We start from the raw sequence: 15949 nt of genomic DNA, 5'->3' as shown, positions 1-15949 counted from the left end.
TTTTCAATATTCTTTAATGTTTTTTTACCATTTCCTCCTTTCATACTTCCAGCATTTTTCTAGATAAAAGTAATCTTCCGATGTGTGTTAAGTGGATGGTTCATATTTAGATCTAATATTATAGGGGAAATGATCTAATATGATCCATGGCTTTTTTAAAATAACTTCCACAAATGTAAATAATTAATTAGAGATAAAAAAATTATAGTCTTGCTGTTTTTTTTTTATTCTATAAATCAAAATGTGTGTAATCTGGCTGCAATAGATTTCTGGCAACCCAAAAGTATTTTAACTGAGAAAAGATAAACATTCTAAAAGTTTAACTTCATTACTCTTGCACTTAGCCTTTGGATGAACATTAAATGCATTGGACGGTGCAGTGGTTGCATTGTTGCCTCACAGAAAGAGGTTCTCCAGTTTGATTCTCAGCTGGGGTGCCTTCTGTGTGGAGTCTTCTGCATGTCCTCCCTGCATCCGTGTGGGTTTCCTCTGGGTGCTCTGATTTCCTCCCACGTTACAAAGACATGCATCTGGAGCATTTCTCTCCGGGCCTCCACTGAAAATTGGCTTAATTCCAAGTCAGACTTTCCCAGTAAAGAAATGTTAAATACATACATAAATAAATTAAAGACTCCAGCCAAAATAATATAAATTTTTAATTTAGTTAAATCAAGCTATCTTTAAAATCAAACAAAAATTCTACATAGCTACTAAATGGGGAATATAAAGCTCTCAACATGAAGCTATAATTCATGAACTCCAACACTGCAGCAGAAGAATTCTATGTTGATCAATAAATCTGTCAACAACTATTATTTCAGAATACTTGAGCAAAATAATTACCCCTACCAAATTGTTTTCATGAGAGTTAACAAAAACTTGGGAAAATACGGTACAGTTTAAGATTTTGTGAGTATTACTTGCTAAAGCTACAGAGCAACTAATCTGTGTTTAACTGGAGCCAAGTATAATGCAATGTAAACAAATGGGGGGTTTATGCCTGGACCTCTGCTGAAAATGGGTATTACCCAGTCAGACTTTTGTGGTAAACACAGACAAATAAATAAATAAATAAATAAACGAAATTCTTGAAAACATGAAACATCTGAATCCACTTCTTCCAGAAATTTTAAAAGTTTGCATTTCTTTAAATGATTTGCTACAGAAATCCACACACATATATATATATATATATATATATATATATATATATATATATATATATATATATATATATGTGTGTATATATATATATATATATATATATGTTTTCAAGAATGAAAGTAGAAAAACAATTATTCTTATCTCAGTTTTCCCTGAAGGTGTCCTCACACAAGAAAAAAGGAGAAAATTCCATGTACAGTCCTATCTCATGCATTGAGCTCTCCACTCCAACTTAAGCAGTAAATTAATTTCAGATAGTTTCTTCTTTGCTTCTTGAGCACTAGCAAACTTTAGTGCAAGTCTCTTATGGATCACCTCAAAGTTGCTAGATTGATAAATCTTGAAAATATTCAATTTTTTATAACGGATGCTTCAGACTTGAAAAAAATTTTTTTTTTCTTCTTATTGAAAATGTCTGCAGGCAAATCTTGTAATACACTTACTCTTGACTACTGAAATATAACATCCCAGAGCTTTGAGTAAACTGGCTAAGATTTTATTCCTGTCAGAAATAAGTGAACATTTAGGTATAATTGCTTTGCTGATACCTTCCCCTAGCAGACCAAGCCTATTAGCAATTTTTGTCTTAATTGCAATTATTGGTCTTGCTCTCTGTTAATATTGCATATATAAATCTTAAATTGTATCTTCTTGGCTATGTTTCTAATGTCACTGTTTATTTCTAGTAAAGCATTAATTTCAGCATTAAAATCAAACATTTCTGATTCAAACAAGTTTTGTTTTTCTGAACATAAAGCTAAATGAGAAGCTTGCTGTGAAATCTTCATTTTCAGTTCACTCAACTCATTAGCTTAACTGTATTTCCCAATGAAGATAAATTGTCCATGTTTTTAATTTAGATAAATTCCCAAGAAGGAGGTTCTCCATACATTATGTACCTCGGCAACCAGTTGAAATGTTGGGATGCACTATAGTGCATCCTGAAACACAGACTGAATGGTAGAAAAAACAGACATATATGCTAAGTCTGAGAATGATATTTCCAAGAATACCCCATTTTCTCCAAGGTAAGGTGATCTCAAAGTTGGTATACAAGTTCAGGCACTGTAGAGGGCTTGCCTCCAGATTTGGGGTGGAGGGGGCTTGCCTCCTGCAAGAAAGCAGTTTAAAGGAGCAGAGCAATATTCAGGACTCATTCTTCTCTGGGACTTTCTTTTTATTTTGTCTTGTTAGCACTCTACATTTTGAGTGCTGACATTTCAATAGAGAGCCAGCCTCTCTGATATCACTGTTAATTTCTCTTTGACAGAAGGTTAAATTCAGAGACATTTTATTGAGAAGTCAAAGCTACTCCTGCAATTGGGGCATCTATAACTGCATTATCTTTCCCCAGAAACTGCCAGACTGGCTACCTTTCTGGGAAGGTTAACCAGTCTGATGTAACTCTTCAATTAAATAAGGATAATCTACCTGTATTGGGCTCTGGATCCAGTTATAAAGTTTATATTTGTGGACACTTACAACGTTGAACAATACTGGATAATTTTCCCTTGGAAAAGGTTCTGAAAAGTCACTTGTTTGGATGAAGATGCTGTTGCTATTGTTTACTGGAAAAAAAAGAACAAATCAACCTTTCTGGATCCGAGTCTGTGTTAGAAATGGCAATTAAGCTTTTAGCTGTGTTTTTGTTTTTGGCACTTACAAGTTTTGCCATTTCTTTCTCATCTTTTCTTAACATAATCTCCAATAACCTCCCTTCCTCACTCCTAACTCCTATTTTACACCTATCTCATATCTTCTACTTTTCCTCCCCAATACTTCTCCTCTTATGTACTTCACAGTCTTCTTTCAACCTCCCCTTTTCTGCTCTCTGTCATCACAACTACCTTTTTCAGCTAACCTAAACATGTTATATATTTGTACTACTCTAACATACTCTCTTTTCTAAGCCATCTCACTCTCATTGCTTCACAAAATCCCGATTAGACTTTTCACCTCAATCAGCGACGGTGATAAAACTTATCCCAGAATAAATCTATCAGTCACTATACAAGAACATGAAGCAGGCTAATGTATAACACTGTTTTGCATGCAAGGAGAACTTGTTCCATAGGTAGGGGATTCTTTCAGTGAGGAAACTCTCTCCAAAAAATCTTGTTTATGGTGTAATGAAGACTGAGGGATAGGGAGCAAGCACTGCCAGTATTTCTGAGGTAGAAAAGATCTTTCACAGCCTGGAAAGTGAACCATAGGTCACTACAAAGGACCCAGTTTAAGACACAAAAAAGTGAGATATTTTTTAGTCTGTCCTGGTAGTTAACTTACACCTTTGACTCTTTGAGGTAAAACATTGTGCTCTTTCTAGTTGAGCAAGATGCTTAGAGGTACCTTCTACACAGAATGTCATGTTCTATGATTGGCCTGATGACAGAAGAAAAGAGTGAACCTGGAGGATATATTTCTGACAGTTAACTGGAATTATAACTGATACATGATGATTGAAAGACAGTTCATTGTTGGTTAAGATACCTAGATCCCTACTGTCTCAATCTTAAATGAGGTCTACCTTATGTGGAGATAAATAAGACAGATCTGCTTCCTGAAGGCAACTATACTACACTTTTCTGTGTTAAGCTTAAGGCCATGGCTGATACACCAACTACTGGTTCTGGTGCATCCCTCATGGAGGGTATAAATGTATACTGGAGAGTCAATTGCATCACCCAGTTTATAGTCATTAGCAAACTTGGGTAGCCATACACCTTTGACATCTGCTTTTACAGTAAAGACGTATATGTCGAAGAGGAGAGGAACCAAGAACAGAGGTCTGAGAAGCACCGCTAGAGATAGACCATTCAGATGAAAAGGTACCAAATCTCACTGTGTGTGTTTGATCAGACATCCAATTTGTAACTCAACAGGTGATCTAGGGGGCATGGAAGTTTGTACTGAAGAGTTTAGCAAGGTCCAGAGAGAGAGAGCATGAATAGTCTTTGTCAATGGCATTTATTACTTTTTTCAAATAAATCAACCCTATCAAGGAAATAGGATTGACTTTTCATGAAGCTGAACTGTTTACATCTGAAGATTTATAAGTCACAAATTTCATTATTCATGAGGCTGAACAAGATATGTTCAATGATTATGCAGATGATGCTGATTAAGATAATAGGACAATAGTTGCCAGGGCCTGTGGGGGAGCCATTCGTGTGGAGTTGTCAGTACTGCTCTTCTCCAAAAATCAGGTAAATACCCTGTAGAGAGAGATTAAAGAAAAGGCTTAGGAGAAGTTCAAAAATTATGCACTTTGTACTACCTAAAGCACATCACAGTCTAGGCCCATGATAATGTTACTTATGGTTTGGATACTGCTTCTTAGAGAAATGGGAGTTTGATGATTCAAGGGACAGAGCATGAGGGTGGGAGGGGTGAAACTGAAACTGAATTTGTCAGTTAGAACATAAGTGAAACCTTTAGGACTAGAACAGATCGTACTGTTTGAGGACTGGTGCAATGTTTAATGTTACTTTTAATACTTCTAATACAGATAAACAAGACCTTATGGTTATCTTTGGAGTAGGCAGCTATCTTTCTAAATGGTACATACATAAATGTCAGGAAGGCATAAGACTGGGCACTTTTTTGTTCAGACTCTTCATGACAAGCAGTGCCACATTAATGCAAGTCAGATTGGAATTTGCTTAGCTGAAATGTCCAAGAGATGGACCATGCCTAAAAGGCAGTACACATCAGAAAAACTCTTAATTAATATGTGGAAGTCCTTAGGACAGAGATGCAAGCTATCCCTGGTAAAACAGACTGGCCTCTTAGTCATCATCCCTCATGCTGGCACACACAATGGATCCTCCTGAAATGACACCATTTAGTTAGTCAATTGCTGAAGTCTATTATTATGTTTTGGAGTTCCGGCATTATTCTCAGAGATGGCAAGACACTGTGCAAGACAAGTGTCTTTTCTGCCGCAGATACATGCACATTTGCACACATGAAGAGCTCAACCACATCTCTTTCTGCATTTCCACTACAGTTTAGTGCCTAGGGTCATCCACCCAGACATGGATGACTACGAGGTTGAACTCATATTTAAGGCAGAGGGACTAATGGGTCTGGTCACATCAAGAATCTTGGTGCCAGATAGAGAGCTAACTGCGATCCCATCTTTTTTCAGCCAGCTGAGTGGACACAGTTAGTGTCTGACTGTGGAGTCATGGTACTGTGCATCTACAGCTGGTCTAAGCAGTGTCTACGAGGCACTTATACCTCTCCATAAGTGGATCTACTTTTGAGTAAACATTTGTACCTCACACAAACTGTAGGATAAGAGTACAGGATTGTCAGTAAGCATGAGACAACCGCTACACTGTCTCAAAGTCCCTAGTACAATCAGGCTGTCAAGCAGAAGGAAACAAAGTAGACAGTGAGCCCAGACAGAAAACACTAGTGAGCAATGATACAAGTTATTAACTACTTGACATGGTGAATTACATCAAGAATAGGAAAGAAGAAGCCCTGAATTCAACAGCTGTTTGGCTATTAGCTACTATATGGCTACCACTAGTGCTAGTCTCTCTACATCTGCAGGCAGGCTAAGAATCAATGTCCCCTAGCTCCTTCTCGCAACAGGAGCTAAGCAGAAGCACTAATCCCAATCTGGTTGCAGGCTCTCCAGCATATTAGAATGACGAAACCTCACTTACGCGAATCCAGAAAGGCCGACACAAACAGCGAACCACATCAACACCGAACGTCCTTAAACGCGAAATTCAAAATACCAAATCGCCATAGTTGCCCACACCATGTTTAGTGAGGTAAAATGTCAGTAGGAGATTCATTATCCGGTATAGCTCCCTGACGTAAATGTGCAATAGTTACTGACCTTAGGGTTAGGGTGCGGGTTAAGGTAAGTGCATATACAGTAATACATTCATATTTATTTTATTTGGGTAGGCAGTACGTAGCGGGCAGTGGAGTTGGCCAACTATGGCAATTCGATATTTTGAATTTCCCGCTTAAGGGCGTTCGGTATTCTTGCGGTTTGTTGTGTATGTGTCGGCTTTTCGGGATTCGCATAAGTGAGGTTTCGGCATTCTAATATAGACTCTTTTTTGAAGACCAGAAATTGTCAGGAATAAACACAAATGTATTTCTTGTATTACATTCTTAAACATATTTGATCCACAATTGGCATAATTTGTTGTACTTATAGAAGTGTTTATAGAAATTATTTTGTGGTATTTGAAGAAATTTTGTAGAATAACCCTATTAACCAGTCTGATGTGCTTACTGCTTGGAAGTAATCTTGGGCTACACAGAAAAATAACTCTAAAATCTGCCTCCTAGTGGTACTGAGAAAATGGAAGGGGCAGGAGTAGTGGACTTCTTGGTTGTGTCTTCCTTTATCTGAATAATTTGCTTTGTCATTGGACTATTGTGCTTTTCCATTGTTTTCTCAACAGTTCTGAATAAAGCCCTTTTCTATAAAATGACTTCAAGCTTTCAAGGTTTGGGGAGTAAGAGGTACCTAAATATCCTCTGAAAGATGTTCTAGTGTCACATTTTTGTTCAACTAGGTACAGTTGTGTGAGCAGCTCACAGTAACAGCGGATGCTTAAACAAAAGGATCACTGGTGCAGTACAATTCACCATTAATGGAAGCTGCAGGTAGATGCAGACAGATTTCCAGACTTCAGGACATTGTGCAGATATTGTAGTAAGCCATAAACTTAATCTGTAGTAAGGAAGAAATTGATTAAACTAAACAGTAAAGATTAATCTGTGAGCACTTTCGTTCACTCATATCAAATGAACTTCTTCAGACAAATTCAAAAAGTAAAACCCCTCCTTATATAACCGAGAAATCACATGACCAATAAAATGCATTACATCACAAGTTTAAAACTGATTGCTAAAAGGCATATACATATTTATAAAGATATTTACATATACTTTAAAAGAATTTTTACGCACAAAGAGGAGAATTATTAATATATAAAAAACAATCAAAAAGGTGCATCCATACAAACCTTTAAGTACATAAAATATTATATTATCTTATAAGAACATTCTATACTGAATTTCATAAATTCATTCAGCGTAATAAACGTTTAAGCTTGAGTAAACACATAACAGAACACGGCTCATTAAGGCCTGGGTAACTATGTGCATTTAAGGTAAGTTGCTACCATAACATTTGTCTTTCAAGTAAAAGGGATGTATGCCCACCTCTAGGGCCCTCCATTACCTGGTTGATCACCTTAAATTTAAAGTGGTGCCCAGGTTTGTCCCTAATGTGGTTGGCCAAAGCATTATTTCCGCTGTTTCTATTTATACTATAAATGTGTTCATAGATTCTTTCTTTTAACCTATGATCGTTTTTTCTGATATAAAATGCCAGACAGAGTTGACATCTTGCCAAATACACCACACTTTTAGAGTTATAGTCATATCTAGCAGTGAGTGAAAAATGCCTTTTAGCAATTGTATAGACCCTACCTATGTCTATGTACCTGCAATAGGCACAATCTTCACATTTAACCATTCCTGGGTTCCTGTTGTACAAATTATGCTCTTTCTCTAATATATTTTTTAACTTAGCTCCTTTTCTATACACAACTCTTGGTAGGGAGCCCAATTAAATCTAAGATCTGTGTCTCTCATAAGGATACACCAGTTTTTTTAACAGGGTGTCCCTTATGGACTCACCATAAGGTGTATATGTAGTAATTAAGCTGACAATATATCCATTCTTATCCCTATTGTTATTACTGTGCATTGGCGTATTTATGTCAGCACTATTACCCTCAGTGGTGGCAGTGCTAAGCATATGAGCTAATAAGGCTGGTGGTCCCAAAATAGGTGAGAAGTTTGGACTTTTTTATGAGTCCCTGCAGTAACACTTCTGGGTAGTCCCTTATTTCAAACATTTTTTTTAAATTATTGCATTCCTGCATGAATTTTCTATCCAAGGTGATCATCTGTGCTGCCCTAACCAGCTGACCTTTGACTATAGATTTTTTCTTGTTTTGTGGATGGCAGCTTGTGTAATGTAAAAATGAGTTTGAGTAGGTTTTCTTTCTATGAATTTTAGATTAGTAGCATCCCCCTAAAATGTCCTTAGTTAATTCCATATCCAAGTAAGCAATCTAGCAATCTGTTTTTTATATATTAATAATTCTCCTCTTTGTGCTTAAAAATTCTTTTAAAGTATATGTAAATATCTTTATAAATATGTATATGCCTTTTAACAATCAGTTTTAAACTTGTGATGTAAAGCATTTTATTGGTCATGTGATTTCTTGGTTATATAAGGAGGGGGTTTACTTTTTGAATTTGTCTGAAGAAGTTTATTTGATATGAGTGAACGAAAGTGCTCACAGATTAAAGTTTTGGTTTGCCTTTGGAGCTGTGGCCCTTTGTTACTTATTTTATTAGTGCTTTATTTGTTGTTTTTTCACTAAACAGTAAAGATGACAATGAAGAAAATGTACCTCAAATTGTTAAAAAAGTGATGCCACTATACAGCGGAACTTTGTCCTGGTACAACAGAGAAATATGAGACACACAAAATGGCCAAAAGTACTGAACATAATTTGAAACAATGGCCTCTATATAGCAGATGACTTTTTCCCTCTGTTGTGACAAATATGGGAGAACTCTCATTAGCCCATGAGATTACACCACTGCAGCAGTGGGCATTTCCACAGCCTTGTATATAATTCTACTTAGTATGACAATTGTGCAGCAACAACCTGGTTTTCTATGTCTAGATTCAGGTGTTCTTCTGCAGCCACTGTCATGACAGTTGTTTTCCCATAAAAAAGAAACCCAGAAGGTTTAGCTGGGGACTATGCCCTATGAGTAACTGAATGTGGACCTATTCTTACCAGCTGTAACAGTTACAGGTAGGAAGTTAGTATGATAGCTCTGTAAGAAGAATGTTTATCTTCAGTAGTATGCCTCCCTGCCTCACCCACCATTCTGTCCTTTTCTTCCTTGCCTATTTCTTTCTTGTGTGACTGGCTTCAGGTTTTTGCTGGACATAGAACAGGAGACAGGTGATGCAGTCATGCATTATGAGAAGGGGAGAAGGAAATGCAGTTTATTAAAGTTTCATCTACCAAATGTTTGCAATGCTTGGTAGAAATCCTGGGGGTTATCCAATATTGTAAACCTTCACATCCATCAGTTTTCTCTTGGTAATATCCTACTAAAGAATTATATTACATGTTTAGTTATGGTACTTATAATTACAAACAAATTCAAAATTCAGTACTTCCTTACCCATAGGTAAAATATGACTTGGGTGCTGCTGCTGCTGATCAACTGGAAATTGTCCTTAGGATCAAATATCATATATGCCTACAAATAAAACAGAAATGCATTACATATTGATTTGTGTTCCAGCAGTTTAACACCTACAACATTCAACAGCTAACAAGGACTGGATAGTTTGTTCCAAACTCTATGCCAACAAACATAAAATGATAGTCCTTAGTTTTTTTTAGTTTTCTATGTTAGAAATAAATTTGACAGTCCTCGAGGTTTGACTGTAAATCTACTTATTTATAAAACTATTTTTCATTTACATCAAATTCAAAACTGGAACATAAGCTAGCACGCTATCCAACCATGTTTGCAACATGTGAAGCATGTCAACCTAACTTTATTGTTTTACTAAACCAAACATATTTAGTACTTATAATAAGTATAACTTTCCTCCATTAACGTCTCTCACAAACTACTGCTTCTCCTGTCAAACAGTCATTAACCCTCCCTATCGTAGAATCTACCCCCACACAAAATCCACTTGACCTTTATTAGCACATTAGCACACTTATCTTACTTCTAAGACCCTTTTGAAGCTAGACTATCATAATGCTGGGCAAAACACTTCCACTACTTTACAATTTAATTTCTTTCTGTCAACAACTAATCCTTAAAAGACTAACAAACTGCAAAAAAAAAAAAAAAAAAAAAAACTTTAATACAGCAATTACTCAATACCCGTGATCAATACCTGGTGGAGAAAGTACAGCCATGCAAGAACTTACCATAATAACAGATGTGCTGCCATGGACCGATGTATGTCCGGCCATCATACTAAAGCCTTAGACCCTTCCAAATATCGTATATCATTGGTATGCCCTATGTCCATGGGGTAAGGTACATGAGTGAGGTAGAAGGCCCAAATCCTGGCAACATAACTGCCCGTAAAGAACAGAAGCAGCCATTGAAGAAGAGAAAAATGGTACATGTGGATCCAGAACAAAGGAAAAAGAAGACCTCTTGGCCGGGGGAGAAAAAAAAATAATAGGGGGAAAGAAGGAGTGACAGAACACTACAACAGTGATAAATAAGACTTCTACTATTATGGTAGGTTCTTGCCCAACTGTACAAAATCCCGCCTTAATCATTGCTGCAGTATTCTTTACAATAGGGAAGTACTTGAACTACTGTAAAAAATGGGAAGAGGAGGAAGAAGGAACTGAGGAACCTTCCAAAACTCCACGGAGGATGGACCTAGCAAAATTTAATCTAACTCTAGAAATCACATCTAACTTGTAGTACTTAGTAAAAGTATGCACAGAAGACCATGTAGCAGCTTCCAAAATAGATCTAGCTTTGAGACCCTTAAAACAAATCTCCAGAAGAAGAAACTGCCCTAGTACAATAAGCATAGACAGAAGTAGGAAGCTGTTTTCCATGAAAAGTATAACAAAAGGAAATGGCTTTAGAAATCCAAGAGGAGATGGTTTGCTTAGAAACTGCTAAACCCAATTGCTTGCCCTGAAAAGAAACAAAAAGTTGTTCAGATTTCCTAATATCTTTAGTCTTGTCTCAATAATATCGCACCTATCTAAGAAAATCCAAAGAAAGGAAAATCCTCTCACTACTGTTTTGAGGAGAAGGAAAGAAGGAAGGAAGATGGATGGTCTGATTCAAAGACAAGTCACTGAACATTTTAACCATAAAAGAATGATTGGTTCTAAGAAGTACTCTGTCTCTGTGAAAAAAAAACAGAAAAGAAGGAACTTCCATAAACGCCTGAAGTTCAGAGACTCTCTTGACAGAAGTCAGAGCAACCAAAAAAACAATTTCCCAGGTACAGAGTTTTAAGGAAGAAGAAGCTGCTGGTTCAAAAGGTGGCTAAGTCAATATTTCAAGAACAAAGTTAATGCCCTAATGAGGAGGAATGGGTTTTCTTGGATACCTAATATGAAGGTCACCTTTGAAGAACTATTTCACCTGAAACCTAGAGGAAAGTGGTGGATCCAGAGGCAGACAAGCAGAAATGACTGATGAACTCTAACAGAAGAGTATGCCAGAGCAGAACTGAACAACTCACACAGATAAGAAAGAACTGCAGGAATACCCACTAAAGAGGGTTCTGTTCATTACAGTGACACCAAGAAGAAAATCTTTTCCACTTCACAAATTAAGATTTTCTAATAGTGGGTTTTCTGCCCAGCTGCAAAAATCTAAAGCACATCCTCAGAAAATTGGTGCTTAAAGGAATCAAAACCCTATAACCCTTGCTCTGTGTGAACAGAAACATCCTGTGGGAAAACTAGTGATGACTACCCTTGGCCAAGAGAAGATCAAGGGGAAAAAAATGCTGTCCGGGCCAAGAGGGAGTCACCAACAAGATTTTTGGCCTGTCCACCATTACATTGTGTAGGACCATTGGCAAAAGAGAAAGAGGGGGATATGCATACAGGAACATCCCTTTCCAAGAAAGGGACATGACATCCCATTTCTAAGTCAGAGGACTTAGACCTCTGGAAAAGAACTTGGGGAGTTGTCTGTTCTGAGAGGAGGCAAAAAGATCTACCTGAGAAGTACCCCACCAATGGGCAATGTCCAGGAAAACCTCTCTGTGAAACATCCACTCAAGAGGATCTGCCCTGTATCTGCTTAGACTGTCTGCCAAAACATTGTATTCTGATGGAATACAGACCACCTGAAGAATCAACAGATGGCAGATGGGAAAATCCCATGCAATGAGGGATAGTCTGCAAAGGTGCTAAGATTTTGATTCTCCCTGTTTGATTATATGTAATATGACAGTGGTGATGTCAGTGAAAACTGTCTGCGGACCTGGAGTCCAAAGGTAATGCACAGCCTGAACAGCCAGGATAAGAACTTTCATTTTTTCAATATGTTGATATGCTGTTTTGCCTTCTGTAGTGACCAACCCCCCAGACCATAACGTAGTTGGAACAAGCCACCCAGGTTATTTCCAAAGCATTTGTAAACCGCTCCTGCATGGGGGAAGGTACCTGAAAGGGAAGACCTGGATTCTGAGATATCTGGTTGATCTACCATAGAAATTCCTTCCTTAGGTATGGCAAGAAAGGAAAGTGAAAGTCCAGACAGTGACAATGAGAAAAAAAGAAGAGTCCCCAATGGGGTCCTTACATATTTCTGAGCAAATTCAAAACATAGCATTTGGACTGGAGGCAGAGAAGTTCTGAGAATTTGGCACTCGTACTTCACTACGTGCCTCGTACATAGGACATACGTCTGACAAATGGAGCTTGGTAGGACTCAAGGCTTTGGTATGCTGGTAGGACATATGGCTATCCTTGGCAGGATACCCCTACTGTAAGGAATACTCCAACAGTGATTGAGGAAGGACATCAACTCTCACCCTGTACCCATTTATTACAAGAAAAACATTTACACAAAATTACAAGGCTCTTTCATAAAACTGGCCCTCTTTTATCAATAAAAGAACCTTTAAAAATCACACTGGCACTAACATCCTGAATGTTAGAACCCACAAAAACTGCCTTGTATAGTTTCCAAAATTAAATTAATCTAAGAAATAAAAACAGAAACTTACATATTGTCTGTATTTTCCTAGATCATTCAGAAGCATTTGATACTTTGTCACACATATTTCTACTGGTACTTGTCAAATTAGTAAAACTTGATAAGAACAAACACATAGTACACTGGTTCAAAAATGACCTAACCAATCACTCACAATGTTTCTGATGACAAAATACTTATACACAGACTTCCAAAATGGTGGCACACTAACAGCTTAACTTCAGCTCTCCCAGTGTGAAAACAGAAACTGAGAAAAAAAAAAAAAGAGAGTGCAATTGAAACTGTTTTGGGGTAAAATTCTGTTACTGGCTAATACGCACCTTGCCTGGCTGCCAGCAAAGAAGAAATATAGAAAACCTAAAAGAATACCAAATATAAAAGGTGAAGAGAAAACATTGCCTGGAAAGGATTCGGCAGCCATTCAAGCTTCAGCTTTGGTTGAAGAGATGACTTCCAGCAATTTAGAGGAAAAAATAAATCAAATCTACTCAGGCATGATTAAAATAAACGAAACAATGAAGGAATACATAAACTCAAATCACAAGAGGCTGGAAAATAGAAGCAGCTTTAACTGGTTGTTCAGATGAACTGATAAAAACTGCATAAAATCAGAGTTTGAAATGAAGAAAAAGTTAGCTGAGTATGAGGCTTCTGAAAAAGAGCTGTTTCAAAAATAGTAGCATTAGAAGACAGGCAGGTAGAGAAAACCTGATATTTTCTGCTACACTAAAGAAACTGGAAGGATCAGACTATATTAATTTTATGAAAGCTCAAATAAGCAACTATACTGGTGTTCCACCATAAGATCTGTTAACTGAGAAAGGGCACATCATGTGTATGCTCCAAACCTGACCACAAGAAGGCACCCAAGACATGTACTAGTAAAGATGCAATCATATCAATAGAAAGAGTTGATCCTGTCAAAACTGTGGCAGAAGGACAAAGTAAAAGTACAAATATTTGTTCATGTTGGTATGAATGACCTGAGACGTACCTCCCTGGACTGCATGAAAAGAGACATGGAAGAGCTCTCTGATCATGCAGCCCAGGCTGGTATGACCCTGACCCTGAGTAGCATCCTGCCCTCACCAAGAATGATACCTCAGTATAAAGAAAAAACGTTCAATTTCAACAATTAGCTAAGCTTCTGGTGTCATTCAAAGGGGATCCATTGTCTGTCAGCCTAAGACAACATGCTCGACAAGCCGCGTTGCTTCGCAAGAGACGGCTTGCACCTGTCACCCCTAGGTTTTAGAATACTGGCCAAGGCTCTTGCTGCCCCCATAGTGCCTTTTTTAGACAAGGCTCAAAAGTCAAACCCACCTCCGTAAATAGCACAATTAACAAAAATCTGAGGGTTATGCTACTCAATGCCAGGAGTTTAAATCTCAAAATGCACGTGCTCGAAGCACTCCTCAGTATGGAGAACATCGACATCTGTGCAGTAACTGAAACCTGGTTCAAGGCTCCAGAGAGCACCCCAGCACTACCGGGCTACAACTCATACCACATGTTTCAGCCACAGAACACGGACTGAAACACAAAAGGAGGGGGTGTATCCATATTCATCAAGGATACCTACACCTCCATGTTAGTGGCACAGCATGATACCTCTGAGATCATCCATGTGCAACTAACATCGGGCAAATCTGCAATGCAAATTGTGGCCTGCTACAGATCACCCTCCATGACCCAGGACCACCACTCCACCTTTCTGGAGACACTGGAAAACATGAAGGTCACCATGATATTGGGCAATTTCAATTACCCTACCATTCACTGAAAAAACTACTCGAGTACAAATTCCCAGGCCAAGCACTTCTTGGAATTCATCAACTCAAACTCCCTGGATCAGCTGGTAAACTCCCCTACCAGAGGTGAAAACATATTGGACCTGGACATCACCAACATGGGCGACAGGTGTTCCACACCGGAGGTCAACCTGTCACTGGTTAGATCAGACCATAAACTAATCACTCTGGATGTCCATACCCCTCCACCACCCCCAACTAAGGAAACCACACTAAAAACTTTTCTAAAGCAAACGTGACATTAATTAAGAAAGAGGTGGTAAGTTTCACAGCCCCCACGCTAAAGGATAACGCTGCCCAAGATGCAGAAACCTTTACAAATGCACTCTATGAGCACCTACAAGGATGCATGTGCATGGATCGTGCCATCCCTAGCAAAACCAAGACTCACTCCTCTAAGAGAAAGAAACCAGTTTGGTGGACCCCTGCAATAAACAGGCTATACAATAGAAGGAGAAAACTAGTTCAGAAAAAAAGCAAATCCCAAGAAGGAAAGACATCCCTGATCAGTATCAGTAAGAAACTAAGGTCCCTCATGAAATCATCCAAGGCTAACTTTGAAAGAAAAATAGCCAAGGATTCAAAAGATAACCACAAAGCCTTCTTTAGCTATGTTAAGAATCTAAGTGGCAACTCGCAGATATGCACTGAACTACTGCAAAATAGCACAAAAATATACTGAACCTATTGATATTGCCAACATCCTGGCAGATAGATTCAGTGCAAACTTCACCCCCCTCTCACCCCCAAAAGGGCCCACAACAATACAGGAAAAGTGTAGTGTCCTAAAAATCACAGACACACAGGTGAAAACAGCTCTTTCAAAAGCCAAAAACACAGCATCAATGGGACCAGATGGTGTCCCAGGCTGCGTCTTGCACGAACTACAGAACAAACTAACCCCCCACCTAAACACGCTGTTCAAACTCAGCCTCTACACAGGCTACGTGCCCATAGAATGGCGCACAGCAACAGTTTTTCCTCTCCACAAAGGAGGGGCCACAACTGACCCTGGTAACTACCGCCGCATAAGCCTGACTAGTCTAGTCTGCAAGGCTATGGAGTGCATCATCATGGAACTCATTAACAAAGACAATGGGAACCTCCAAACACTTAACCCAACCCAGTTCGGCTTTGTTAAGGGCAGATCATGTCTA

At 38.3% G+C, this 15949-nt stretch overlaps 1 protein-coding gene across 2 annotated transcripts in view; it reads right to left on the bottom strand.

Annotated features, from left to right (window-relative positions):
- Window positions 1-15949, bottom strand: part of CFAP251 (cilia and flagella associated protein 251) — a 2280288-nt gene that overhangs the window by 1502679 nt on the left and 761660 nt on the right. For both annotated transcript variants that reach the window (XM_044068613.1, XM_044068614.1), the window contains exon 7: window positions 9427-9504. In XM_044068613.1, coding sequence (XP_043924548.1) covers window positions 9427-9504 — 78 coding nt within the window. The remainder of the gene's footprint in view (window positions 1-9426; window positions 9505-15949) is intronic.

The sequence above is a fragment of the Protopterus annectens genome, chromosome 4.part0 (genome assembly GCF_019279795.1).
Source record: "Protopterus annectens isolate FY-2018-M chromosome 4.part0, PAN1.0, whole genome shotgun sequence".
NCBI lineage: Eukaryota > Metazoa > Chordata > Ceratodontiformes > Protopteridae > Protopterus > Protopterus annectens.
The sequence above is the reverse complement of the archived record's forward strand: the minus strand, read 5'-3'. Positions and strand labels throughout refer to the sequence as shown.